The 27,350-nt window shown below is 43.9% G+C and overlaps 1 protein-coding gene across 2 annotated transcripts in view; it reads right to left on the reverse strand.

The window, feature by feature from the left end:
• IL17RD (interleukin 17 receptor D) overlaps positions 1-27,350 on the reverse strand; it is a 62,075-nt gene that overhangs the window by 8,553 nt on the left and 26,172 nt on the right. For both annotated transcript variants that reach the window (XM_058561587.1, XM_058561577.1), the window contains exons 2-9: positions 14,229-14,286; positions 9,298-9,423; positions 6,009-6,127; positions 5,345-5,465; positions 3,112-3,156; positions 2,862-3,013; positions 1,680-1,745; positions 412-466 (exon numbers count right to left, since the gene is read on the reverse strand). In XM_058561587.1, the coding sequence (XP_058417570.1) occupies positions 412-466; positions 1,680-1,745; positions 2,862-3,013; positions 3,112-3,156; positions 5,345-5,465; positions 6,009-6,127; positions 9,298-9,423; positions 14,229-14,286 (742 nt within the window). The remainder of the gene's footprint in view (positions 1-411; positions 467-1,679; positions 1,746-2,861; positions 3,014-3,111; positions 3,157-5,344; positions 5,466-6,008; positions 6,128-9,297; positions 9,424-14,228; positions 14,287-27,350) is intronic.

Here is a 27,350-nt window from a genome sequence, read left to right on the forward strand (position 1 = left end):
CATAACAGGTTCTAAGAACCCCTTGACCACTTTTCTCTAGAACTGCTTTGGTGATTATAAAAGCATTCGTTTTAAAGGGTTGTAGAAAACAATTCAACAGTCAGAGTCTGCTGAGACAATAAATACCTTTGAGCTAGAATTTTGCCTAAGGAAACCTCCCCTCCCACCACTTTTCTTCCAAGGACAACTGACTATTATTTAGTCCCAGAGTCACACACCACACTGGCTTTGATCTTCCAGGCGTCAACATTACAGTGGAAGGAAAGTCAGATTTGATGGAATATCATTTGAGAGAGAGGAGCTCAAGTTCTGTTGTATTTTGCTTTTGTAGACCATGAAGTACAGACAGTATCAAATACCTTGGTCTACCATAGTTCAGAGCCAATGTTTCAAACAAAAAAAAATTCTTACCTGGCTTTAAGGCATAATGCATCACTTTTCTTGTTGTATTAGTGTCATCCACCAGCTGCAAAACAGGTGGATGATGTATTATTTTTTTTAAGTGATAGCATCTCAACAGATTTCATTCATTTTTCCATCTGTGGACATTGGGGGTCGGGCTGGGGAGGAGAACTGGGCGAGGGAAAGAAGAGCTGCTGCTGCTTGCGATCATTTATGAGCCGAGACTAGACAGTAATAGTCAGATACATTTCTGCTTTACCAACTTAAAACTCTCAATTTCACCTCCTTTCCTTTCATGAATCAAAAGGTTGTTTATTCACTGATGAATTCAGCTAGTGAGTTCCACTCTAACAAGTTTCAATTAAAATGGCATCTTACCACTGATTTTACTGAGCCTCCATTAATGTTTTAAGAGGGTGTGTCAGTTCAAAACCACATACTACTACTGAGTAATGCAAGAAACTAGGTGTTTCTACCAAAATGTTAGGACATGTTGGTTGTCTGAATAGTGGGGCTATGGACAAATTTTTAATTTCCCTTTCTATTTTTCTTTTACTCCTATTTCTGTAATATTTTTGATACTGGAAAAGTAAACTAAAAGAAGAGAAAAAAATATATAATTTACATGCTCTTTTAAGTAGTATTTAGAACTCATGTATATTCATACAGAAGAATGCCAGTAGAAACCTAGAAAAGTAAAGGCAGATGTAACAAAAGGTATAACTTGTGTTTTGCTGTTTTATTACTAAAACAAAACTTTAATGCCAAAATTTTAAAAATATAACTTTGCAGTATGAAGGAATACTACATAGAAATTTTAAATCATGGTTACACAGACTTCAGTCATGTGTCACTTAACGACAGGGATACATTCTGAGAAAGGCATCATTAGGTGATTTCGTCATTGTGCGGACATGACAGAGTGTACTCACACATACCTGAATGGTATGGCCTACTACATTTCTAGGCTATATGGTACTAATCTTACGGGACCACCGATGTATATGCAGTCTGTCGTTGACCAAAACGTCGTTATGCAGAACATGACTATATATGGTTACATAAAAATATTTATTTGAAATATTTAACAGAAAAAAATCAAAGATCAATTATATACAAATTTTTTTAAAAGCATTTTAAGGACCATGTAAAAATATAACTGTGCACACCTTCAATGTCTTGAAATCTTAGTATTTTAAACAGTTGGAATTCTACATGAACTGGATTCGTTTTCGTTCTGTAGAATCAATAATAGGGCTTTCTTGAGTTATACGTACCTCAATTATATAATCCCCTGGAGAAACATTTTGAAGGAGGCAGCTGGTTGTCTCTGTATTTTGCTCCTGCAAAGAAACAAACAACTCATTTGTTTTAAATCTTACTTCTTGGGTACAAGTCATGAAGACCCCTCTTTTCCCCCAGAGCTGAAGGAGACTTGCCACCAGTCTCCATCATGTTTTCAGAAGATGTTGAGTAGGTCAGAAAGCAGCTGTGTTTATGTGCCATGTGTTATCTGAACTTCACTTTAATAAAAGGCCCCGAAGAGCCTGGGACCCCTGTCACATTCTGTGCTTAGCTGGTGGTGCCCTCAGCAGGAATATTTGATTTGAAGACAAAGAAACTAACTAGAATACCCTTTACTTAATAAAAGGGTGTGGAAAGAAATTTACCACTTCATGTCTGTGCATATTTTATTTGCCATAATTTTAACTTGAGCAGAAGGTCTAAGAAGGTCAATGACAGAGATAAGAGTCAGCAGGAAAGCAAACCCTCCCCCCAACAGGAGAATGTCTAGGGCATTCAGGGGCACTCAGTTCTGTTACCACAACCAAAACCCTCTTGGTGCTCGTGTGGAGCGATCTAGCAGTCCTGTGAACTTTCACAAAACGGTTCCCACTCCCTCTGACCACCTCCAGTTTAAGAACTTATTACTGAGTTTCTACTTAACCTTGACCTATGTATAAAATCAGTAGCCACTGAAATGCTAGTGGCTTGGCTCCCAGATGTGGTTTTTCTGCTTACGGACTGCATGACTTTAAGCAAGCCAGTGACCTCCCTGAGCCTCAAGTTCCCCATCTGTAAAGTGGAGATGACAGCAGCCTCTGTGTCACAGAGTTGTTAGGATTCAATGAGCCTAAAGCTTGGTGACCAGCACACAGTGAGCACCTGACTTATGTTTAAAACATAGAAGAATACACTAGAAATACTTAATTATTTTGGTTCCTTGGTAATAGATTTACCAGGCTATATATCACCACAAGACAGCTGGGGCATAGATACCTGTGAAGTGAGGATGACAGTATGATGGCCCTGAGACATACCCAGAGATAACATTCTGGAATATCTAACAACCGCTGAGTCAACAAAGCCTAACGTTCACGTTGAGCCATCCCAATTCCAGGGGCCCAGGGGTCACTTTAAAACGTGTAGCGTTCCTTTATGTACACTTAGCCGCTCACCTGTTTACAGGTCTTTCGCTTGAAGGGTCCTTCGTGCTTGAGCTTGTAATGAAGATAGAAGAAACGGAAGCCAAAGGTGTGTGGCGCGTGGTCGAAGGACACCTGCACGTCCGAACCATGCTGGGTGATGTTCAGGTTCCGAGGCTTCCAGACTGGGAGGAGGGAGGACCGGAGTGAGTACCCCGAGGCCGCCCCGACACCACCAGGGTGGCCACACTCGGTCTTGACAGACAAGAACAGCTATACTTACAGGGTTTACAGGCCAGGTTGTCCGGCTGTAACAATAGGTCACAGGCTATTAAGAAAGATGTATATTTTTAGTTTTAGGACAGTTTGACATTTTCCTCGTTCAATTATTCAATAAAATATAAATACGGCACTGGGTGCTGCTAGGAAGAGTATAAAATACATCAATTCAACAATGATTTTCAGTACAGCGCAGTTGTATCTTATGAAAATTTATATTGTCCAATATAAAAATACTAATGTAGTCCACTTTATGCCAAATAAATGGAAACAGTGTAAAGTCAGATTTTAAAAGCTTGTCAAGTTTCAAGGCCGGAAGCCAAGGGCAGCAGGACTGTGTTCATGCTACTAGTGCCACATGAAGGCTCTGTTTTAGCTGTAAACAGAAATAATGCCAGCCCCTGCCCCATTTTGGGGGTGTTTAGGCACAAGAGAACTTCAGAGTGACCCTGGTAACTGTCTCGGGTTATTTTAACCTTCACTAGCATTCTAATTTAAAATTCTTTTAATGGAATCTGAAAATGACATCCAGGCCTCTAGTAAGTAGTAGCACCAGAGCTGAAAACCAGGCACCAAAACCAGGAGCTTTGCAACGGGATTTACATGTGATAAAAACACAATGAGAGAGGCCAAACAGCGAGTCCAATATGCCATGCTGCTAACCCAGGGAGAACCCTCTGGAAAATGTCCATACAATGCCAAGAAAAGGAAAGGCAGCACCAAGGGCACAGTGCGCCGAAATGGTGCTACACGCATCTCCTGCCTCTGCCTCATCCCCAGATAAACACGTGGATTCCGATGGAAAAAATTAATCTTAAATTATGCTAGTTTTGATTTAGGCAAGCTTTTCTTAAACACATTCTTTGAACCCTCTATCTGGTTGTTATGTGTAAGGCATCAAGAGATATAAAATGCACACAGTCTTTGCCCTATGGCATCTTATTTTAATTAAGAAAATGAGACCAACTGTGATAAAATAATTTTGCTGCATAGAAAACTGCAGTTTAAAAAAGAAAAGAAAAGAAAGACAAAAAGAAAACAACCAGAGTAAGAATTCTGCAAAGGGAAACATTAATATGGGCTGGAGTTGAGAACAAAACCATCATAGAGGTTGAGGATGGCACCAGACCACATAGGAGGGATGTGGGATTGGACTGACAGCTGACCATCCAAGGCCTATAATGCCAGATAGAAAGACTGACCAGGAAGGCAGGAGGGTACCGCTGCAGGTTTCAGGGTCCCTGGGCACCAAATTTGAAAGTAGCGATTCAGGTTGATGAAGGACACACCACACTGTGCGCAGAATAGATGGAAAAGGAGAGCCAGATGGAAAAGGAAACCCAGTATAGTTGGTGGTTTGAGAGTGTGGACTCCAGAGTCAGACTTCTGCAGTTCAAATCCCAGCTCCCAGCAGGCTCTTTAACCTCTCTGTGTGTGATTCCACATCTAATAAGCAGGGATGGTAAGATTAAATTCTTTGTAGGGTTGTTATGGGGGTAAACTGAGTTAATATTTAGAAAGCATTAGAACAGGGCCTGGCACATAGATGTTAAATAAGTAAGTAAACTTTCTAGAAAGAGGGAATCTCAGGGATTCTGCCTAATTTTCTTAATTGAATCCTGAAAATGACAGGCTCATTCACAGAGGCCACCCTCTTGATGACTGAATGAAGACAGAATCATTTCATCCTCCAAAATCAACTTATACTTTTTATTGCTGTTTTTTTTTTTTAATCAAATGGTTTTAATACACAGCTGTCTTACAGCACCTTCAAAAAAAAAAAAAATCTGGGCTGGCCCCATGGCATAGTGGTTAAGTTCGGCACACTCCGCTTCAGCAGCCCAAGTTCATGGGTTTGGATCCTGGGCGCGGACCTATACCACTTGTCAGCCATGCTGTTGCGATGACCCACATACAAAATAGAGGAGGATTGGCACAGATGTTAGCTCAGGGCAAATCTTCCTCAGCAAAAAAAAAAAAAAAAAAAAAAAAAAAAAAAAAAATCAATCATGATGTCTACTCTAGAACAAGCCAGAAATGGATGTCTCTGGTTAGATGAACACCACCTGGGCCAAATCTTAATTCTAAAAATTGCTTTTCTGGATGCTTTTCTCCTCATCATGCTGGTTTCATACCAGTATTTGGTGTGATCTTGAACACATCTCTGCAAAAAAGTCATTAAAATTTAAGCAGGAGAAGTCTCCTCAGGGGAACCAGGTAAGAAAGACCATACTCACCGCGGGTTCTGAAGAAGAAAGGGTGATAATTGCTTTCATTTTTAACGGAAGGAAAAGGGACAATCTTTACAAAGTAATCCGTTTCAAATTTCATATTCAGGAAAGGCTGAGATTCCATTCCCTAAAAGGGAACAAAAACACACGTGACGTCATGGAGAAATTACCCAGCCCTCCACCTACACGCAAGAGCTCCAGTCACAGATACAGTTCCAGAGCTGAGAGTCACCCAGACACAGTTCCCAAGCTGGGGGACGTGCCCTGGGGGAGGAGGAAGTGAAGTCTATTTTCTGGACCAAGTTCAGGTTTGGATCCCTAACTGAAATGAAGATCGACCATGCTGTCTGTTCTCTGGCAAGGAAGCCATGGCTTCTTAACAGTGAATCTCAAAGTTGGTGGGCTGAGCCCACATACATTCTTGAGAGCACAAAGCCACCTTCCAGGACGTGTAACCTGAGAGGTGTGTTTACCAGCGAGAGGTGCTGGAGAGCTTCTCTGGGAGCTGGGAGCAGGCTCGCGCAGTGTTGCTGAGCCCTTTTCGCTCACCTTGGCAGGCGGAGTGGACCCCACAGCCCCTCCTTCTCCAGTTTCACAGCCTTTCAATAGACCATTCAGACCCCCGGAACAACGGTGTGTCTTCAGGAGCACATTCCCGCGTGTGACTTACAGTTCTTTTGAAGCTACTGTTGAGTTGCTTCGGGTCCTTTAGAATCAGTTGTTGGCACTGTCTGCCCTCTGACTTCAGCTCCTCCAGTATTACCCGAAATCCTTTTAGGAATTCGATGCCTAAGCAAAGCAGAATGCTTTTATTAAAAGCAGACCTAATTACTTTTGAACACACTTTCCTTCCTCCAAGATTACCGTCCTCTCCACCTACACAACAGAGTTAAAGGAATTCTTACTCTGGCCAGAATATCTGAGTTTAGTGAAAGGAAAAAAGCACACCCTGCATTCCTCTGGTACAGGCCAGGTGATTTTCTCTGTCCCACAATTACTAATTAATTAATCTCTAATCCAGCCAGCCATTTCACAAATACCCATTGCTTCTGTGACATTAGGGTTCAAATATTTAGACTCAAGTCACAATTGATCATCAATGTCTGTAGTGGAATACATAATTTCTAGATCATTAAACAGGGTGTATTCAGCTGACAATAATTCCCAATGCTGACTAGAGACTGCCCCCAAGCCATGTCTACACTTTAAGTTTTATTCCTATATTTGCTGACATCTTTCACTGAGCAACGTACAAAATTCCCAACAAAGAGTGTGTCTGCACCCAAGGGGTTCCTAGGCTTGAGATTAAACATCTTAGGAGAATGCCTATGTGATTTACAAAGCGGTTCTTGCTCTAATCATGCCTGAAAGGCAGACACCCAAGAGCTGCCCAGTGTGTGCTCTTCATACAGCACTCGGAGGCCCCAAGACGCCCACGGTGCTGCTGAAAGGCACCAGCCCAGCCTCCCGCCACCTGAGCCTCCCCCGCTACACCTCCGACTAGATGCTTTCAAAAGGATTAAGCTCTGATGGCCATAAGAGCCAATACCGGGGCCCTGTATCCCATGGAGACTGGAATGGTCCAACTGCAGCTGGAGATCCCCAGAGCCAGCCTCAACTGGCGTGATATCGATTTCACATTCTTTCTGAACACTAGACAAGGAGACATTTTCAACCCTTCCCCTCCCAGGGCAAAAGTAATTACACAAGATGCAATTAACCAGGTGGGAAAATTATTGATGGCAAAGACCAGGGAAATCTTTTTCTCTTTTGAATAGGTTCTCCAATCCTATAATTATTTGATGAAGAACACGTATTTTATGGTGAGTAGGGCAACGGAGCTACAATTAGAGCTTCACGTGTTAGGGGTCAGAGTACAGAGTATGCAGATACCGACTCTGCCACGCTGTATTTCAAGTACAAAGCTTCCTGTGGGGGTGAGAGCCAGCTGACCCACAGCCAGAGATTCAGACGTGCTGACAAGATCCAAGGTCTCTGACCAGCAACTATTTAGTAGATCTCACAGGAACTTGCCTTTTGAGATTAAAAAACAAAAAAGATTTTTGAACAAATCCTTATTATTTATACTAAGATTTAATTTATGCAATGTTCCCAGCACTGCTGTTTAACAAAAGCCAAGTGATTAATATGATTAAAGACTATACATCTCACAATTACATAAAAATTTATCAGCTGAGGTGGGAGAGGGTGGTTCTAGTTCTTTTTAAAACCTGCCTGAAACCACTACCAAGTCTGGGGTTGGAGGTAGTGGCAGTAAATGTAACTCTTATATCATAATAACACCTGTATCACAATACGATTAATACCTTGCAGTTATATAATGTTTAGCAATTTTATAGGGCAGCTTCCCGTAAAGGAACCTATTTACTCCTTCCTATCATTTAACTCATTAAATCTGCCTAACATTCATAGGAGGAAGGAATTAATCCCCATTTCACAGATGAGGAAACTGAGGTGTAAAGACACTAAAAGACTTGCCCAGGGTCACAGTGGAATTAAATGGCAGAGGTGGGATTCAAACCCAGAGTGCTCTTAACCCATATGCTTTTCTGTCTCCCAAGCAGTTTCCTTGATGGAACCTCACAGAAACTGATAGAACCTGTCCAGCCATCCCCACCCAGAAATAATCATGCAGGAACGGCACAACCTTCTGCCCTCACTGTCCCATGAGTTAGTTCTCCTACCACCAGCTCACATCTACTTGCATTCTAAAGAGGGAGCCTGTTAAGGCCAATCCCTTAACCATTTAGCCTTATGTGGAATAACTACTTCCCTTTCATCCACAGAGAATGTTTTTATCTTTAAATGTTAAGACAATGTTATTTTTGGAAAAGCCACTGGGTTCAGACCCAGCAGTATTTACATGGATAAGTGAGTTAGGCTCATGGGTCTGATCCATCCTCCCGCTCTCTGCACTCACTTCTCCTGCAATCTGATTCTTCCAAGATTTATCCCATTTAGATTAAGAAATTCAGACTTTATTTTACTTTTCCCTTGGCCAGATTTTTAAAAAATTCTAAGACTGGGTGGCAATGTCAAAGGAGCCGGCCTGAGGACCAGGTTCTAATGATGGTAATAACAGCCACTGTTTTTAAGAGCTCTCTCTAGAAATGTACTGTGTGTGTCTCTAATTCTTACAACAAACCAAGAGGCATTGTTTTGGCATTTGAGAACCAAGATGCTGCACTTTATAGACGGGGAAGCTGGGGCTCAGTGACGTTTAAATGCCTCATGTGAAAGATAGATTCTGGATTCAAACCCAGGCCCATCTGAACAAATGGCCCTCCTCATGTCCCACACTCAACTACCCTACCCTCTCCTGTGTATCATCAATTCATTAAAGAGGACAAGCAGTTTCAGCCCTAACCTGAATCTGGCCAAATGTGGGTTTGCTTTTTTCTCCGTCTTTGTTTTAGTTTGGTTTTTCCAGCCCACATAGTTTAAATAAAAATTCAATTAGTTGCCAACATTCTAAAATTACTGATTTCATGGTTTCTCATGAAAACTGGGATTTTTCCGAAAACTCACAAAATGTGTCAATGGTGGGGCCTGCCAATCTCTGTGGCCACAGAGACCTCTAATGCTGGATGCCGAAGCCATTACACCCTTGGAGGGGCTACTCATCCCCCTACTACCGCTGAGACACAGAAGCCAAGGCCTCAGTACCATTTATCACTCACACACTATTAGTTTTCAAATCCACACCTTTCTCAATAGCAGCCAAGGGAACAAAAGATGAGTCATGGGGCACAGCATCAGGCCGTGTGCATGCCCAGCAAGTGTATGCAACAAAGTAGGAAGTGTGTCTATGCCCAAGCCAAGCTAAGCTATGCTCTTGTCAAGCCCTGCCTGGCCCCTGAAAGCCATCACATTTGGGACCTTTGCACTGGGCACTGCCCACCCAGGCCACCCTGGTGGACTCCACTTTGACCACTTACCGAGGGCCCCTGGGGACCAAAGAATGGTGACTGCCACTTGGTCATGGCAAGCATACTGACTGATAGTGATGTTCTGGGCGTCAGCAATTACGTGCTTCCCCACCAGATTCAAGTAAGTGGTGCAGTCTAGAGAGTTGGGAGAACAAGAACAGTTAAGTTTAAATTTTTATTATTATTTTATTTATTTTATTTTTTTAAATATTTTATTTATTTATTTTTTCCCCCCAAAGCCCCAGTAGATAGTTATATGTCATAGCTGCACATCCTTCTAGTTGCTGTATGTGGGACGCGGCCTCAGCATGGCCGGAGAAGCGGTGCATCGGTGCGCGCCCGGGATCCCAACCTGGGCCGCCAGCAGCGGAGCGCACGCACTTAACCGCTAAGCCACCGGGCCGGCCCTAAATTTTTATTTTTTATTTTCAAGTTCATCTTCTCAAATTACACAGAGCACATCTGGAGGTGGCCAAATCCATTCTCTTTAAAGACTTTTGCCTCAAAAGCCCAAATATGACATCAAAGGTTGACTGGAGAACTATTAAGATGCTGCAGTGGAATTTATTTACAGCATCACCATTACCACCCACCCCTTGAGTGAAATTCCAGGACAGCGTTAGGAGGATCATATACAGTCTGGAGTTTGTGTATCTGGCATTAACTTTTTTTCTATTACAACATTTTACCTACATCAATAATTATTTACATCAATTCAATCATTTTTCAGCATTAGAGAGTGATTTGAAACAAGGCAATGGCTAAATAATCTGGGATCTATTTGTTTTTAGAAGAAACCTACAGGGCAAGGTGACTGGGGAAAAGGAACTAATATGGGGATGTGAACGCACTGGGGAGTGACTCACAGCAAGATCGTTAAGACAATCTAGTTGGTACCTGCAAAAGGTACTAACTGACTCAGTGATAAGCAAAGCACCTTCAAGGTTAACTAGCATCATCAAAGGTAAGACTTTTGTTCCAAACACGATGTGTCATCAAAGACACCCACAACACCCACCAAATCCAGAGTGTCCCGCATTGCTCAAAAAATGAACACCACAGATTCTTTGATTTTGTCTGAGGGTGTTACTCACCGCCACCTGTCAATGCAGCCACGACCATACGAGCAGCTGTGCCACCTGGTATTGCTAAATACACCTTTAAAGTCTGCAAGATCCTAAAAGGCTGCCAAAAGCTTCCAGCCAGACTCGGGCTGGGACTTCAGAGAATGGCCGCAGGCCGTTCCGGCCACTTGTGCAGGGAGAACCACCAGCCATCCCTGGCAGAGACCAACTCATATTTCTTATGCTGCTTCATCTCCATTTCTTTCTCAATGATTAAACTTGAAAACCCTCTTGAGTATCTGCTGCAAAAACTCTTCATTTCCATCAAATGCCCAAATCCCACCACCACCCATCTGAAGTCAGGGTGTTTTTCTTTTTGTTGCTGTTGTTTGTTTGTTTTGTTGTTGTTTTGTTTTTGTTTTTCTTTTTTGTGAGGAAGATCAGCCCTGAGCTAACATCCATGCTAATCCTCCTCTTTTTGCTGAGGAAGACTGGCTCTGAGCGAACATCTATTGCCAATCCTTCTCCTTTTTTTTTTTTCCCCCCAAAGCTCCAGTAGATAGTTGTATGTCATAGTTGCACATCCTTCTAGTTGCTGTGTGTGGGACGCGGCCTCAGCATGGCCAGAGAAGCGGTGCGTGGAGAAGCGGTGCGCGGAGAAGCAGTGCGTCGGTGCGCGCCCGGGATCCGAACACGGGCCACCAGTAGCAGAGCGAGGGCACTTAACCGCTGAGCCACGGGGCCGGCCCAGAGTGTTTTTCTTTGAGATGAAGCATTCAGGGGTGTTTTCTAAGCAGCTTAGTGAGTCTTCTGCATTTTTTCCCCTGTAAACTGTACCACACATTTCCCATTTTTATGACTAAAAGCGTCACTGGATATTTGCAAATCACAAAAGAATATAAGAAAAATGTACAAGTCATCCATAACCTCCAACGACAAAGAAGTAACTGCTAACATCTAACGGATACCCTTCCAAGCCTTTTAACGTGCTCCTTTTTAAATTCCTTATTAAACTATAGCGCACAGGCACTGAAATGCACCCCTGTTTTAAAACTTCATCCTCCACACTCCTTTGTGTCCTGCTTTCTTGCCCAACTCCATTAGGCCGACTCCCCTTTGTCAACTCCATCTGCTTCAAAAACAGCCACCTCTACACTTCAATATTACTTCCTTTGAAAAGATGTTAATAATTAATAAAATTGAATTCTACTTCTGATGAAAATTCACTTGCAAAGCATTCAACATGTGTTCTCTGGGTGAAGGGAATTTTAGAATAGGAAAAAAAATTTTTTTAAACATCTGGTTTAACACCCACATTGAACAAATGAGGAAGCTGCAGCTGGAGGGATGAGCCGAGTGGCTTAGAATTCGCCCACTGACCAGCCCAGAGGCGGGACAGAAAGCAGCCTTGGGTGCTCTCGCAGGGCTCCGGCCACTCTGTCCTCAGCACAGAGCTCATTACCAAAATAGTTCTGAATCAGAGAATTCAGTCTGCAAAAATCCTAGCTGAGACCAGCTTCCCAATACAAAAAAAGACAAGATCCCATCATACCCGTGAAGTTCAAATATTTTCCTTTATTGAGGTCTCTAATGAAAGAGAAACCTTTGAATTAACCAGCTTTAGGAAAAGACGCAGGAACAAGGGCAAATCATGCTTTTTCTCTTTGTTTATTCCCAATGCCAAAATTAGCACTCTCTGGGTGTCTGTAAATACAATTATGCAAATATAAAGTCTAACAATTGAGAAAATGTATTACAACCTACTCAGGCATTACCCCCTCAGAGCCTGAAGAAGAAACGAGAAATACAACCTGAAAGGAAGCAAGAAGACCTGCGAAATCCGGTTTTAACTTAATGGCAAGACATTTTCTTTCTTTGTAACATTAAATGGCAAAGGAACAGAAAAATAAGATTTTGTAGTTTAATATTTTTGGTGAAAAGTTGGTAATTGATTCTTAGCTATTTCAAACAGAACTAGTAACCAGTCAACGAGCCAGTAACAGGAACTTCCTTGTGGAAGAGAGAAATATCTTTTTCAATGGAAAACAATGAGGAAGTTTTTTATACAGCCTGGATCCAATTATTAGCAACGCCAAGCTTTTGGATTCTGGTTACAAAAAAATTGTGCCCAAATGACATTTTGCCAAAATGCAACCGAGCTTCAGATGTCTCAGGAGCCAATGTGAGTTGTGAATTAAATTCTAATTAAATGCTGAAGAATTATAAAGAAAATAATGACTAAGAGACAGGCATTGGCATGTGGGCCAAATATCTAGTCTCATGAAGAAAACAGTAAGATACTTTTAAGTTTTACAGGTATAGATCCTCTTTCACAAAATCCCATATTAAATTAGAGATGCAAATACTTGTTTGCAGCTGACCGGAAAATTTTGAACTCTTGAATGTAATACAAGACCTGCCAGGACCAAGAACATATATTAGAAATTAACTTTCTAACTCAAAGAAAGATCCCTTACACATGTCTTTACTTAGCTGAATTAAGTATCATGGACTCGCAAATCTTTCATTAACATCACAGCATTTACCCAGAACATGCACACACCACTAACGTGACATATCTGAGTTCCAGATCTAAGTCCTCATGGGCTAACTTCAAGTACCCACATCAGCAACTGTGGGTGTGAATTTTACATACACATTTGTATCTTAAAATTGTTAGATTGTGTACACAACCTCAAAAACCCTGCTTCAGTAGGGATCATTCCAGACACCTCAATGTGACCAACACCCCTTACTCACAAGGACTCATACCCTCTCCAAGAGATGAGTCGAATGTCAAGAGTCACTAAATATGAGTCAAGCTCCTTCTCATCAATATTTTACTTACAAATTATGGCTCATAAAGTTAAAATGCTCACAATTCTACGTAATTACCTTCTTAGGCATGAAAGCAGATGCTTAGATGGGGTTCTACATGCTTAATCAGAAAAATCACCCCCACCTGCCCTTAGAAAACAATTCAGCCAGAAAAGCCATACAGCCTTGAGAGAAAGGCCAAAAAGGGCTTGTATTCCAGCTCCAGTTGGAATGACTTCTAATATTAACAGATATCAATTACCGAGTGCACACCACAGGCCAGCTCCCAAGTTGAGCAGTTATAAGCATTACCTGATTTAAACCTCAAAATGATGCTGAGAAAGAAACTAATCTTTATTTTACATGGTGAGTAAACCGAGGCTTGGAGAAGTCAAGTCACTTGCCACCGTTCACAGCTGATAGGTAGGGAACCAGGGTTGGAACCCAGGCCAAAGTCAGAGACGGCCAACTGGAGACTCCTGGGCCAATCTGGGATACAGATTCACTTGGCCCACTCTGCGATTGTGAAAATTTTTAAATAAAGGCCAATATTAAAAAATGTTCATAGCAAAAAATGCAAATTTCCCACTCTTCTGGGAAATTTCATCTGGCTCTGTTCAGGGGGAATTCCTCAAGGCCACAATGAGTTGGGATGGAGAAGCCAGTGCTCCTTCCAGACCAGACATAGGTTATCCAGTTTGCACAGTCTCAACCATTCCCTAGCATCCTGCACTTGGGCACTTCGCTCATCTGTCCCCTGCTGGGCCCTACAGGCATCTATCGGTGTTTGTTCTTAAGGACACGGCTATGTCCTAAGGAAATTAGGGGAGGTCTCCACATACAACTTTTCTGAACAGTATGGAGGACACTTGATCTCTTCAAGCTCCCAAATACTTGAGTGGCTTAATTGAGACTGAGCTTTAGCTCTGTTGACAAACTTGAGCAGGTTCAGAAAATTCCTCAACCCCAGGACCTACAGTGTCCCTGATTAAGCACGACTGTGCAAGCTTTAGATCTCTGAAAGGGCTCCATTCTTCAGCGGTCAAGCCAGTTACTTACTGTCATATCTGAAGGTGATGTTGTGCAGCCCGCTGTTCCTGCTGGCCGGCCCCACTCCCTGTGAGAAAACAAGAAAACATGATGAGGAGTAAAGCCAATTTGCTTTTGCAGCACAGATCCCCATGGAGTCAACACACATATGATTGCATAGCCCCAGGGTCATGCCAGTCACTGAGCAACGTCCATGCTCTCTCCATGAGCTCCCTGCTCACCCCTGCCCCCTGCGCCCCTCCACCTGCCAACTCCCTCCAGCCTAGGAGATTCCTAACTGCCAGGCTACGGGGATCATGAGCACTCACTTCCTCTAAGACAACAGGAGCAGGCTGTTCTGTGTTTGGGGGTTAAAGAATAATTCATTAACAGTAAAATTGGGAGAGAGACCATGAGCTGCCAGCTGGAGCCCTTCCAGTTGGATCCGCTTTGAGCACTGACTGGTTATAAAATTCGCCTACCAGACACTCTCACCCAAAAGCTCTATTAAGCCACAACAGATAGGCAATTCCTCAAGTCTAAGGAAACAGGTTTCTCATTCCAAGACTGGGAATGAGTGTGGCAATAAGCCATTACTTTTAATGAGAAAATTCTTCACTGCATCTATACCTATGCTTGGAATATATAGGGTGGGTCATAAAAGAAAAAGAAAAAAGACTTTAAAAGGTCTAACTCTAACTCTTGGTGATATGGCCGTTAACCAGCTGCACTCTTAATAGCAGGGATAACAACTCCGCCAGACTTCCCACTTTAATTACAGCATCCACAGAGGGAGCCCCGGAACCCTCCCGTCGGCCCCGCCTTTTCCTAACCCACCACTTGTCCATCATGGGAAAGAGCAGCTATAGATCTACAGACACTGGTTTAACTGTTTCTGTAATAATCTGCAAATGTGCCATTCAGCATTAATTGCAGAATTCTCCAGAATACGTTAATTCTGAAATACTAAATGATGGGAAAATATTCTAACCACACAGCTAAAGTTTCCACTCAACAAGGGGGATGTTGGGGAAAACCATATGCTGGCGGCCTGGTATTTAATGGGCAATTGTTACACCGAGACACAGTCTGCAGAACACTTCTGACGTAGCCCAGGGTCTCAGGCCACAACCCCAGCACATGCATATGCTACAGGCATGTTCATGCTGCTTAGACTGAAGCCAGGCACACTGAAACTGTATCCCTGAGCTCAGATAAACATGGACCTTGGGAAAGCACAGCTGTGCAGAAAGAGACGGGGAGACACACAAATGCACGCACTCACACACACACACACCCCATTCTTATTGAAGTGAAGAATAAGCAGTAACAGAAAATCTAAATCAACATGGTACACCAGCCCATGATCCACTGGGGCTCCCCTTCTTCCTGGTTCACCTTCTTCCTCCAGCTCTCCTCCTTCCATCCTCCCTTCCCCACGTACACAAGATTCCAGAATTCCTCACCTGAACTGAAACACTTTGGAAAGTGTTGTTACCTTATTAAAATCCTAAACATCTTCATAACTCCTTAGGGACGAGGCCACAGTCTGTGCAACCAAAGGATGCTGAACTTCCAGATGGCCAGGACCAGAGTAACATGACCAGACAGGAGACCAGGCAGGAGACAATGCAAGTCCCCCCACAACCCTTCAGTAATGCCCAAGACACCCAAGTCACACCCTTCTCCTCCCTTACAAACCCCAGGAGATAAATTCACTCATCACCTATTATAAGCCAAACGTTACGCCAGGTACAGTGGTGAACAAAACAGCCACTGTCCCTGCCTTCAGGAGCGAAGTAGCTCATTCTTTCAAAGAGTAACTGGGTATGTGGATCACATGCAGGACATACAGACAAATCTCAAATCACAACCCGGCCCTCCCAGGACTCTCAGTGTAGATGGCACACAAGGTCTACGGAGCTGGGGCGCAAGAGCCAGCCATAAATAAGCATACAGTATACAAACTGCCAGAGGCAGCACCTCAGTAAGGATGAACCAAGGGTAAGGATGACATGTACCAGAAGCTTAAAAGAGGGAAGGATAACTGGGCTGGAATGGAGAGGAAAAGGGAGTGTCACGGGAGGGAAACAAAAACACAATCTAGGGGCCAAGGTAAGTACCTTAATGCTTCCATCCTCCAGCTGGACCACGGGCAAACCACTTCACTCCACTGGGTCCGAGTCTCCTCAACCGCTTAAAAAGATAATTTGCACTACTTTCCTCTGGGAAGGGTGTTTGAGGAGGACCACGTGAAGCCATGTAGAGGAAGCATTTATCAAAAAGGAAATGCATGCTCTGAGGTGCGTAGGACTCTGGAGACCCATCACCCTACTTGTAGGACTTCATTGGCTTTTCATTTTATTCTTACGTTCCCTATATTTCTATTGCATCATGTATTAACAGGTATCTATTGGGCACTTGCAATGAGCAATGCATTGTGGAAAGGAGCCCAAGACAGTGTGAGATGTGCTATATCATGCAAGCAAGAACTTAAATCCCTCCAAGTTAGGTCTCTGTGATGTGTCTGGAGCTGTTCTGAGGGAGACCCAGTGAGCTGGCTCTAAAGGATAGTGAGGTTTGCATGCAGCATCCACTCACTACCCACTGAGCATTCCACCTTGACCCAGGCCCCACAGGGCTGGGCACTGGGCCATGAACTAGACGCGGGTCCTGACCTCAAAGGGCCTTGGCCACCAAGGCGATCTCCTAATGTGCAAATCTGCCCTCACTCTTCTGCACCAAGCCCACTACTGGCTCCCTGTCCCTCCCAGACTGTTCCTGACGTGGCAGCTCCACCTACCTTCTCAGCCACTCCCCTCCCCACCTTCCAAACCCCTCCAGGCACCACAGCTCAGCACGTGTTCTCCAGCACTTCCATATTCCCAGAATGCCCTTCCCATCACCACATCCTGCTGCCCCACCCCATGGGCTTACTGCCTTAGTGTAGCCCTATCACACTGTGTTCCTGACACATCAGTCTGCCTGCATACTCACTTGATGGGAGCACAGTAATCTGTCCCCACGCTTTGACTGGCATAGCACTTCTGCTGATGTAGATATAAAATGGTAATTCTAATTCCACAGAAAATCAGAGACCAAAAGACCCTGTGACCATCCAAGCTGGTCATGGAACTCAGAAGCAAGAGATACCATTGCAGGCACCAGCTCTTGTGTACACTGTAAAGAGCTTCACTCTTGGGGCGCAGAGTGCATGGCTTCTCAGCACATGCATCAGACAGATGTTCCACCGGGCTGTCCTCGGCTCACACCCAAATAATGCTTCAGCTGCTCCAGAGCCCTCAAAAACCACCTGGGAAACAGTGTGCCCAGGCTAGCTCACAGAGCACTACTGTTTTCTTTATACTTGGTAGTAGACAGAATAACAGCCCCCTCAACATGTCCACATCGTAATCCCCAGAACATGTGAATGATTTTTCATAGCGAAATAGACTACACAGATGTGATTAAGTTTAAGGATCCTGAGATAGGGAGAGATTATTCTAGATTGTCCAGGTGAGCCCAATGTAATCACACGGGTCCTTATGAGATGGAGACAGAAAGGTCAGAGTCCGGCCAGGACATGTGACAATGGAAGCAGAAGGCAGAGAGAGACAGACAAACATTGATTTAAAGATGTTATGCTACTGGGTTTGGAATGGAGGAAAAAGAGGCTAATAAGCCAAGGAATGTAGGTGGCCTCTAGATGCTGGAAGAGGCAAGGAATGGATTCTCCCCTAGAGCCTCCAGAAGGAGCCAGCCCTGCCAATACCTTGAATTTAGCCCCATAAGACTCATTTTGGAATTCTGACTTTAAGAACTATAAAATAAATCTTATAAAGATTAAAGATTAAATTAATTATTCAATTGATTAATTAAATTATTAATCTTATAAAGATTAAAGTAGTGCTGTTTTAAACCACTAAATCTGTGGTAATTCATTGCAGCAGCAACTGAAAGCTAATACACGTACAATTTCAGCTGCAACATGGATGAAACAGATCTCGATGTCACACTCGGCATGTGCTGTCATTCCCTGCCTCCCACACACACAGCAGACTGGTCACTTGTCACCACACTCTCCCCCGGCTTCAGGCAGACACAGAAGACTGATCCATCAGAGCTGCTGCCTGAGATTTTGCCATCCTAGATATAGGCTTCTGTGGGCTGGCCTGGGGCTTACCCGAAATAGAAGAATGGTTAACAGAATGGGCTTTGGAGTTGCATAGACGTATGTTCAAATTTCCCACTTTCCAGCTGTGTGACCTTGGGCAAGCTTCTAAACCTTCTTGAGCCTCATTTCTCCAAGCTATATAGTATCTGAATGAAAATTCCTGGGAAGGATAGGTGTGAGGACTATGTGACATGATATATATCAAGTGCTTTGCCCAGCATCTGACACATACTGAAACAGCTATTTCACACTCAGAGATGGTTATGTCACTGTTCCTGAGAAGATCCCAGCCCTAATAAACAAGGTGAGAGGTATGCTACAAAAGGAATGTGTTCTGCTGATGGTCTTGGTGGGAACTGGGCGACCCAGTGACTCTGTCTCTGAGAAGTGCTCAGGTTGGACCAGATGAGGAGAGACTGAATGCAAAGAGACCAGGGCAGCCCCCTACTTCCTATCCCACAACGCTCGCCCCACAGTCTGGGGCCTGGCACATAGTCAGCCCTTGATAAACATTAGTTTTCTGTCTGAATGAATGAATGACTGCATGATTAAGCCAGGAATACACACAGAGAACCCAGGAGGACCTAGCTTGGTGTGACAGGGTGATTTTGGAGCTTCGAATCAGGGCCCACACTAAGAGAACACAGATAAGGCAACTTACAAAGCTAGTCAACGGCTTCAGAAGCTGTTCTTCAGGAAACAATTCCAAGCTTTTCGCTATTACACCGTTTGATATTTAATGAGCTGACAATTAAGGATACTCGTTTGTTGCCTGTTACTTAAAAACTATAAATGTCAATGCTGTGGCCTCAGGGTGTCACATTCTTAGTTAATTAACTACCCCCATTTGCTGTGCTAACAGCAGCTTTTAATCTGTTCCAATGTGAGCTAAGCGAGTCTGGAGCTCGGCTCCGAGCACTCGACGGTAAGCCGGGGCGGAAGCAGCAAATGGGAGCTTAATGGAGAAAACATCTTTTACGCAGGAAGGAGAGGGGGGGAAGGATAACTCTTAAGTGCTCTAAAGGAATAAAATCCAAAAGGCAAAAACCCACACCACGCTCCACTCATAAGGCAAAGAAGCAAAGACCTGGACACAAAGATGGGATCCCACCCAGAGCAGCCAGCACCGCCGGCCAGGAGCCATCAGACGGCCAATTTCCTGAGGGGCCCATGGGGACTCTGGGCCATTTGAAGACACCAACTCCCCAGAGCAAAATTTCCAATCCAGCTCCAAAATAGCTTAACTGCCATTTTGGAAAAATGCATTTTGAAAAAAACTGTGCTAATTATAGTGCTCCCTTTTCCAATGGAAGGCAGGCCAAACAGTGAGGCCTAAACAAGACTGCTATCAGATCAATTAGGGAACTTGCAGAAAGCTGGTAATGTTTTAGTGGACTGAGTTTGGGTGAAAATTTTAAAAAGAGCATTTGTCAGAAAGAACTGAGAGGGTGGGTTTCTTAAAGGTACACCAAGTAACTACTTAGAACTAAGGCCAACTCATACTCTCTATTTTCCATAGCATTTCCTCCATCTTGGGTTTCCAGTGTGTCAATGAGATTAAAAGATAGCAGACAGCTCTGCGAGGCTGAAAATGCACGACAGGACTGGCATTTTTGCCTATGACCAGTGGACATGGTGAGGGCAAGAAGCAGAATATGGGGTCAATTTACCCCATGCAGGTTCCGTTGGTTTCATAAACAAAGACAGATCCCACTTATTTCAGTTCAAACTTTTAAATTAGAAAAAAAGAAGTCGGCAAAGGCAGAGAAGCCCCAGGTGATGTAAGCCAAGGAGAATGCTGGAAAACCCAAAACACAAGGAAAATAAATCACAAAGCCAGCTTGGGCCTGGATCTATTCAAGATATTCGCTCCACATTCCCGGGAGCTCTCTCTCTTTCTCTCCATCTAGATGCAACCAACTTCAGAAACGGAGGGTGCCAGCCAGCTGTCTGATTTGGGGAGGTGAGGTCCTGGACTTCTAGTGGGGAACACACAAGCTCTGGGTAGTGCCAGTGGGTTCCCACCAGCAATTACCACGTCGGCCCAAAAAGACCTGGAGATCTTAAGCTAATTAGAGAGATTTGCTCAAGGAGGTAGGAAATCACTAGTCCAAAGCATCGCCTGTGCACCAGACCAAAGTCGTAATCATGATTCATCTCTGACATGTTGCTAATCAGCACACACATGTTCCTAATTTCACGCTCCCTGGTGGAAAGCTGAAGGGACAATTGTTTCTGAGCTCTAACATGGAGCCAACCTATGCCAAGTTACCATGTATCCTACTTATCAAACTGAGAGCTCCGGTTTTCATCTACGCTTCTTTTCACTATCCCACCCCTCCCCCACCATCCCACCAAGGAAGTTCATTCACTAAAGATAAACATGTGTTAGGGCATTCATGAGTTCTCAGAACTCTCCTTTCTTTCTTTTTTAAATTGATATATAATTGACATATAACGTTGTGTAAGTTTAAGGTATACAACATGTTGATTTGATATATGTATATATTGCAATATAATATATTTTCTAAGTGGTGGTAGCCTAAATGGAATTTAATATATTTTAAAATGTCTTTCCCTGCTCCAGACTTTGATTTACTTATTGCTTTGCCACTGGAACATACACATGTAGTTAAAGCCCAGAGATATCAACACACACACACACACACACACACACACACACACACACACACTGACTTTTTCCCTGTGTTTAAAAACAAAACAAAACAAAGTTCTGTAGCCTCCTTGGTTTTCACAAAGCAAAAGCCCAAGTACTTTTTCCAATTAGTCTGTTAAGGATCTGGGCTGTGTGTTCTCCCATGGCTGATACTCACAAATAGACAGGATTGTTCCATTTTTCCAATTCTCAAAACATTGAAAGCAAGCTATAAAACATGCCTCTGGACGGAGAGCCAACCTTTCCCCTCCGCTGCACACACCACTCCCATCCACTCAAATGAGAACCGCATGTTCGAGAACTGGCATCTTTAAGGTAACAGTCAACCCATCTGCAGTTTCAAAAGCACACACAGACAACTCAGAGACACAGATTAACCGGTTTTCTGTAAATACTGGGTATGAAGAGGAAGCAAACAACCAACCACCCAAACACCCACCCAGCAAATCAGCTACCGGCTTGCTCTTACTTAGCTGTTAAAGGCAGTTACAGAGACTCCACTCCAGAAGCCCAAGAAGGTATCTTCCTGCGAGGGCAAAATAGTGATTAGACAATAGAGGAAAACTTAAAGCTATAAACATGATTGTTATGCCTAAGCTCAGAGGAAATGTTCGGATCAAAACAAAGCTACTAATAAAAAGCCTTAGGACCACACAGAGAGCGTGCACTGAATTGTGCCGACTTCAAATACCGTTTCCGAAGCCCGGGGATGGAGTCTCCAAATACTGTATCACATCTGGAATTCTGCTTTTACAGCACAAATGCCTGCAGAAATGGGGGATTGTGATGTTGCCATGGGGACCCAGCCTCCTCCAGCCAGGCAGGTCCCCAGCGTGCCCCACACATGTGCTTCCTTCAAGGCGGATTTTACATATTCGAAAATTATGGAGGGCCCCCCTTTTAGGTTTTAGTGCTAATCGAAACATCACAGGCTATGCCAGAAAGCAAGGCGACCCCTTCTGTCAGCCTATTATTTCTGTCCACATGGTGGGCTTGGACAGAAAAACCTCCTTAAAATAACAGTGGGAAGCAGCAAGTCAACATTAGACCCCTTTTCAAAAATTATTTGTGGCTTTACCCCCTTCCTCTAGGAGGAAGACCGGCTTCAAGCATCGATTTTAAATTCGCTTGTTCTCCGGCTGCAAAAATCCAAGTGCGTTAATCTGTGCTCAAAGCTGCCTCCCATTGCCCACCTACAGGAGGGACCCTAGGCTCAGGCCCCAGGGTCACCACAAATGAGTGCCATCCCGGGCAGGGTTACTGCCCAAGGCAGCAGGGTCTCCATTTTTAATTGTTGATGACTCTGTTGTTGTTGCTAAGAGGAAAGGGTTTCTAGAACCCCTAGGAGAATCCTGTGAGAAATTTTTCCTTACCCAGTTTCCCCCAGAAACATCTGTTACACAATTTCAGGGCCTTCCCCGAGCTCCCAGAGTCCACTGAGGGCTTCACAGACCCAGTCCAAAGCCATGCTTAGACATGAAGAATCCTGAGACCCCACTTAGAAATGAGGGGATGCATCTGGGCTTCCCTGGGATGTAATCCTCCAATCAATCCCTCCAGGTGTGGATTCAGATACACACATAAGCAATGCAACCCCCCTTGGGTGATGACAGAGGCTCCCCATCACTCTTCATCCTGCCCTAGTCCTACCTCCCCTGGACCCCAGCTAACCCGAAACAGTAATCAAGATCTTCATCTCTCTTTGTCCAGGAGCATTCTCCCATCAGCTCTGAATCGCATGTTACAAGCCAAAGCAAGAGTGAACCTTCTAATACATATCTGCTTCTCTGCAAGGTCTGGCCTTTCCCAGATTTCCTGGGGGAGAAGGAGGGAACTGGCCGCCGGGAGGTGAAGCAGCAGTTACCAAGCCGCACGGGCAGATGGAGGGGGCTCAGGCCTCCTGGTTCTTGGCCCTGCCCTGGCTCAGTGTGCTCTCCTGATTGAACCATTTCCATCTAGTCTCTTAGAGACCACATCCCAAAATGTTCCCCTGAGATGCAGCCAGGGTTTGTGAATGTGTATGTGTGTGTTGTGTCTGTGTGTGTCTGTGCACACGTGCCCAGCCACATAGCAAAAAAAAAAAAGGCACCAGGAAGTCAGCAGCTCTGGCTCCAGGTGTTAACACTTAGCACATCCTGCCCAGCCCCCTCCAGCTTGAGGCTGGCCGCCTGGGAGCCGGACACAGCAATTAGGCCCTTCCCGGGCTGGGCGCCTTTGTCCCCTCACTAACATCATTAGTGTCTGACTTCCTGTGCACAATGGGGCCTCCCAGGGGGCAATCGCCGGCTGACCGGGGCAGGGCATTAGACTTCCTTTGTTAAAGACCCTCAAATGTTAACAAGCATGTGAACAAGCGTCCCCCCACCCCCCAATCTCAGCCACTTCTCCAGCCCACCAAACACTGGGAGTGGGGGGTGGGGGGTTCTCCCGGACTTGCCGGAATCTGAGTTACTTGAAAGCAACATCAAGTCTCCTTGTAGATTTCCTAGAGCTAGTCCCCTACAATCATGCGACTCCCATTTGCCGAGTGCTCGCTGGTTACCAGGGCTGTGTCACTTGTCCTGCATTAACTAGGGTGAAAATGAACAGAAGTGAAAGTGTTCAGACAACATGAGCCCCAGGTGGTGCAACACCCAGCCCAGCGCCCCCGTAAGCACAGACATCCTATTCATGTGTGCTCAGTCTGACGTGCAAGATGGTCTCAAGATGCAAGGATGAGCTGAAGCTTTGAGTAATATCCTGAGGCTTTCATCACTGATCAGATCTGAAAATGGGGGGAGGGTGGGTTGCTATATAGCTGCAACCCTACTGTCACCATTCCTCTTCCAGCCTTCCAGGAGGCTTCTGGACCCCTGAAATCCACGCAGGCCTTTCACCTGTCTCCCTTATCAATAGCTTGATAGCTTAACATCAGGTCTATAGAAGGACCCCGTGAGTAGTTTAGTGATCCAAGGGAAACTGACAATTAAAAAGAAAATTAAAATGGAGGAGGGAGGTGGTTGGAAGTAAGATCTCAATTTTCAATAGAACTCTGGATTAATGCTTCAACTGTAATCCTTTATAGGCAATATTTGTTACAACTCAGTAATTGAACACTTTGTCCAAGATGTTGGGGCTCATGAACTTGACAAAGTAGCGACATAAAAGGCAACTATTTCTGCTGTTCAGCGCACAAGCCCATTAAGAGAGACGTCTCTAGTGCTTTTCAGATCACAGGGGACAATAGTCACCTCTTCAGTCAAGTCAGTTTCTCTGAATCAGTTTCTCTGAATTGTAGTTTATTAAAAAATAAACTATAATGTGGCTAATTCTTATTCCTTTTCTTTTTCTGTCATTGAATGGGGAGGAACATACATAGCATCCAGAAGATAAAGAGAACAGCTGATTTTCCCACTCCTGCTCAACTGCCTTTGCAGTCTATGGTGTTTGTGGTCAGCACACAAAATTGGATTAGGTTTTGGATACATTTTTAAATACCTGCCCAAGAACCACTAGGGAGGATAATCTAAAACTCCAATTGTCCAAAATGAAGAATAACCTATGTCTGTGACTTCGACCCCAGCCATACCAAAACTTATTCAAGCTTCCAAAATAAAATGTTGGTAGACAGCAGAGAAAGGACACCATCACTTCCACGATGCCAAGTCCACCACAAGTTCATTTTGATGAACCTTATAAGTTTCAAAGGGTAAATCATTTCACTGTTGGTTCTGATTTTTACCTTTTGTCCAACTAGTTTTAAAACAGTAGGCAGTGGGAATCCCAGGATATATTCAAGCACTAATGGTCCCTGCAACTACGTCTCCTCACTTCTTGGATGGAAGCCAGCAGTCTGCCCTTAAACTATAGGCAATAAATCTAGAAGACTCTGTTTCCTAATTTCTCAATGATACCACATGGAATTCCCATTAAAGCACACACATGCAAACATACACACCCACCAATCAAATCATTGTGTGATTTAGGCCAGGAAATAATTGTGTTTGCCAAGAAGTATTCAGTTTTGTTTAAATTCCTTAAACAGCTAAAATGTCATTCTGGGAAGGTGGGCAAAGAGTGATGTAAAAATGAAGTATCACTGCCTTGGTTGATTTCAGATTTAGATAAATGTACCTTGTGGGTGAAGGAGGCAGTGCGGAGTTCCTGGGAACGAAGGCCTCCCTGCACTCCGTCTCCAGGGACTCCTGGCATGGATTGGTATAGAGAGGGCAATTAGAAAGCAAATTCGTGTGAGGCAGACAAGGCAAATGGAACGGCAGGTAGGAGCACACTTCTTTCCTGATGAAGTGGCCCTGGTGGTGGGTTCCTGCTCCTCTCCTTTGGGACTGAGGCAAGCAAATGGCACAGATAACCTTCTTGGCCAGGCAACAGGAAGAAATCAATGCACCTTGTCCCCTTTGTTAGGCTTCCCATGGAGAAATGTTTACAAAATGAAAGCAATACTGCAGAAATAAATTAAAAGCCTGTAACATTTTATCATGAAGTTAGGGTGAAACAGAGACTTAGAAAAGATTAAAAGCAGTAATTAAGTATTTAAAAAAATAAAATAAAAAGGGAGGTCCAAACGTTCTACCTAAAATGATTTCAAATTAAGAATGAGGAGCTGGGTTGATGTGAGGCCAAGCCGTCAGGCACAGCACTGCTTTGTGGGACACAGAGCCAGTGCATTCACAGAAGCCCTGAGGAGGAAAAGCCCCAGACAGGCACAGCTGGCCCAGGGCACAGCGGGCAGGAAGCTGGGACTGTACCGTGTCGTGTCTGCCACTTCCCCAACTGCCCACAAGGGGTACCATATTCAGTAGTCAAACAGAGAACTCTAACAGTGGGTTTTCAAGTTTCTAGGAAAATCATAGGCTTTTCTTTTGAAGAGGGCTTTATTATCTTTATAAATATAACAAATTCAGGTTAAAGAGAATTTAAGTACAAAGAAGAATATGAAAATCTTTCTCAGTCAACAATACTATATTATATACTTTAAAATGCTGACACTAGATCTTAAATGTTTTTTTTTTTTTTTTGGTGAGGAAGATCAGCCCTGAGCTAACATCCATGCTAATCTTCCTCTTTTTGCTGAGGAAGACCGGCTCTGAGCTAACATCTATTGCCAATCCTCCTCCTTTTTTCCCCCCAAAGCCCCAGTAGATAGGTGTGAGTCATAGTTGTACATCCTTCTAGTTGCTGTATGTGGGATGCGGCCTCAGCGTGGCCGGAGAAGCGGTGCGTCGGTGCGTGCCCGGGATCCGAACCCCGGCGGCCAGTAGGGGAGCACATGCACTTAACCGCTAAGCCACGGGGCCGGCCCTAAATGTTCTCACCACAAAAAAAAAATGATAATCATGTGACGTGATAGAGAGACGTGTTAGCTAAAGCTACAGTGGTAATCATATTGCAATATATAAATGTATCAAATCAACACGTTGTATACCTTAAACTTATACAATGCTATGTCAACTATATCTCAATTAAAAAAAAAAAGAAAATTCTCCCTAAACCTCCTCTTCTCCTTTTCATTTTGAAGACTCTTCCAGACTGTCTCTATTGCATGTATCACAAGGACTCTGATGACATAAGTTAGATCCTAATATACAGAATGTTTGTTCTGATGGATCTCTGCCAGCTAATGCAGTTCCTTTTGGGAGAGCCATGTGGGACCAATGGAAAAAATGCAAAAAGATCCTAATGAGGAGAGAATTAGGACCACTGGGCCAAAGTCTTTTTAAGGATCCAGCCAGCTCTAATTAGCCATCATTTCCAATATTAAAACGTAGTGAATGGGCCAGCCGCAGTGACCTAGTGGTTAAGTTCAGCATGCTCCGCTTCAGCAGCCTGGGTTCAGTTCCCAGGCACAGACCTACACCACTTTGTTAGCGGCCATGCTGTGCTGGCAGCCCACATACTAAAAAACAGAGGAAGATTGTCACGGACATTAGCTCAGGGCAAATCTTCCTCAGCAAAAAAAAGAAGTGAAGCAGGCCCTTTCACCTGTTGTAAAGCTGATCGTGTACATGGAAAAGGCAACAGGACAGATGCATCAAGAAGGCTCTCGGTGTATAGTATGTACATGTTGCTACTTCAGTAGGTTGCCTACTGACATGGGTATCCTGAATGCTCTTCTGTATGGTAACCAAATTATACAATTTTTGCTGTCTGTTTAAATAAAATTACACAAATTTAGAGGATTTTATGATTAGTTGGCTGGTCTCACGTGAATAACAGAACTGTGTAAAATTAAAAGGGAAACTGGTAAATCCAGGAAGTAGGCTGACAACACCCTCTGTTCTGCGTGGTAATCACGTTACAG

The sequence above is a fragment of the Diceros bicornis genome, chromosome 2 (genome assembly GCF_020826845.1).
Source record: "Diceros bicornis minor isolate mBicDic1 chromosome 2, mDicBic1.mat.cur, whole genome shotgun sequence".
NCBI lineage: Eukaryota > Metazoa > Chordata > Mammalia > Perissodactyla > Rhinocerotidae > Diceros > Diceros bicornis.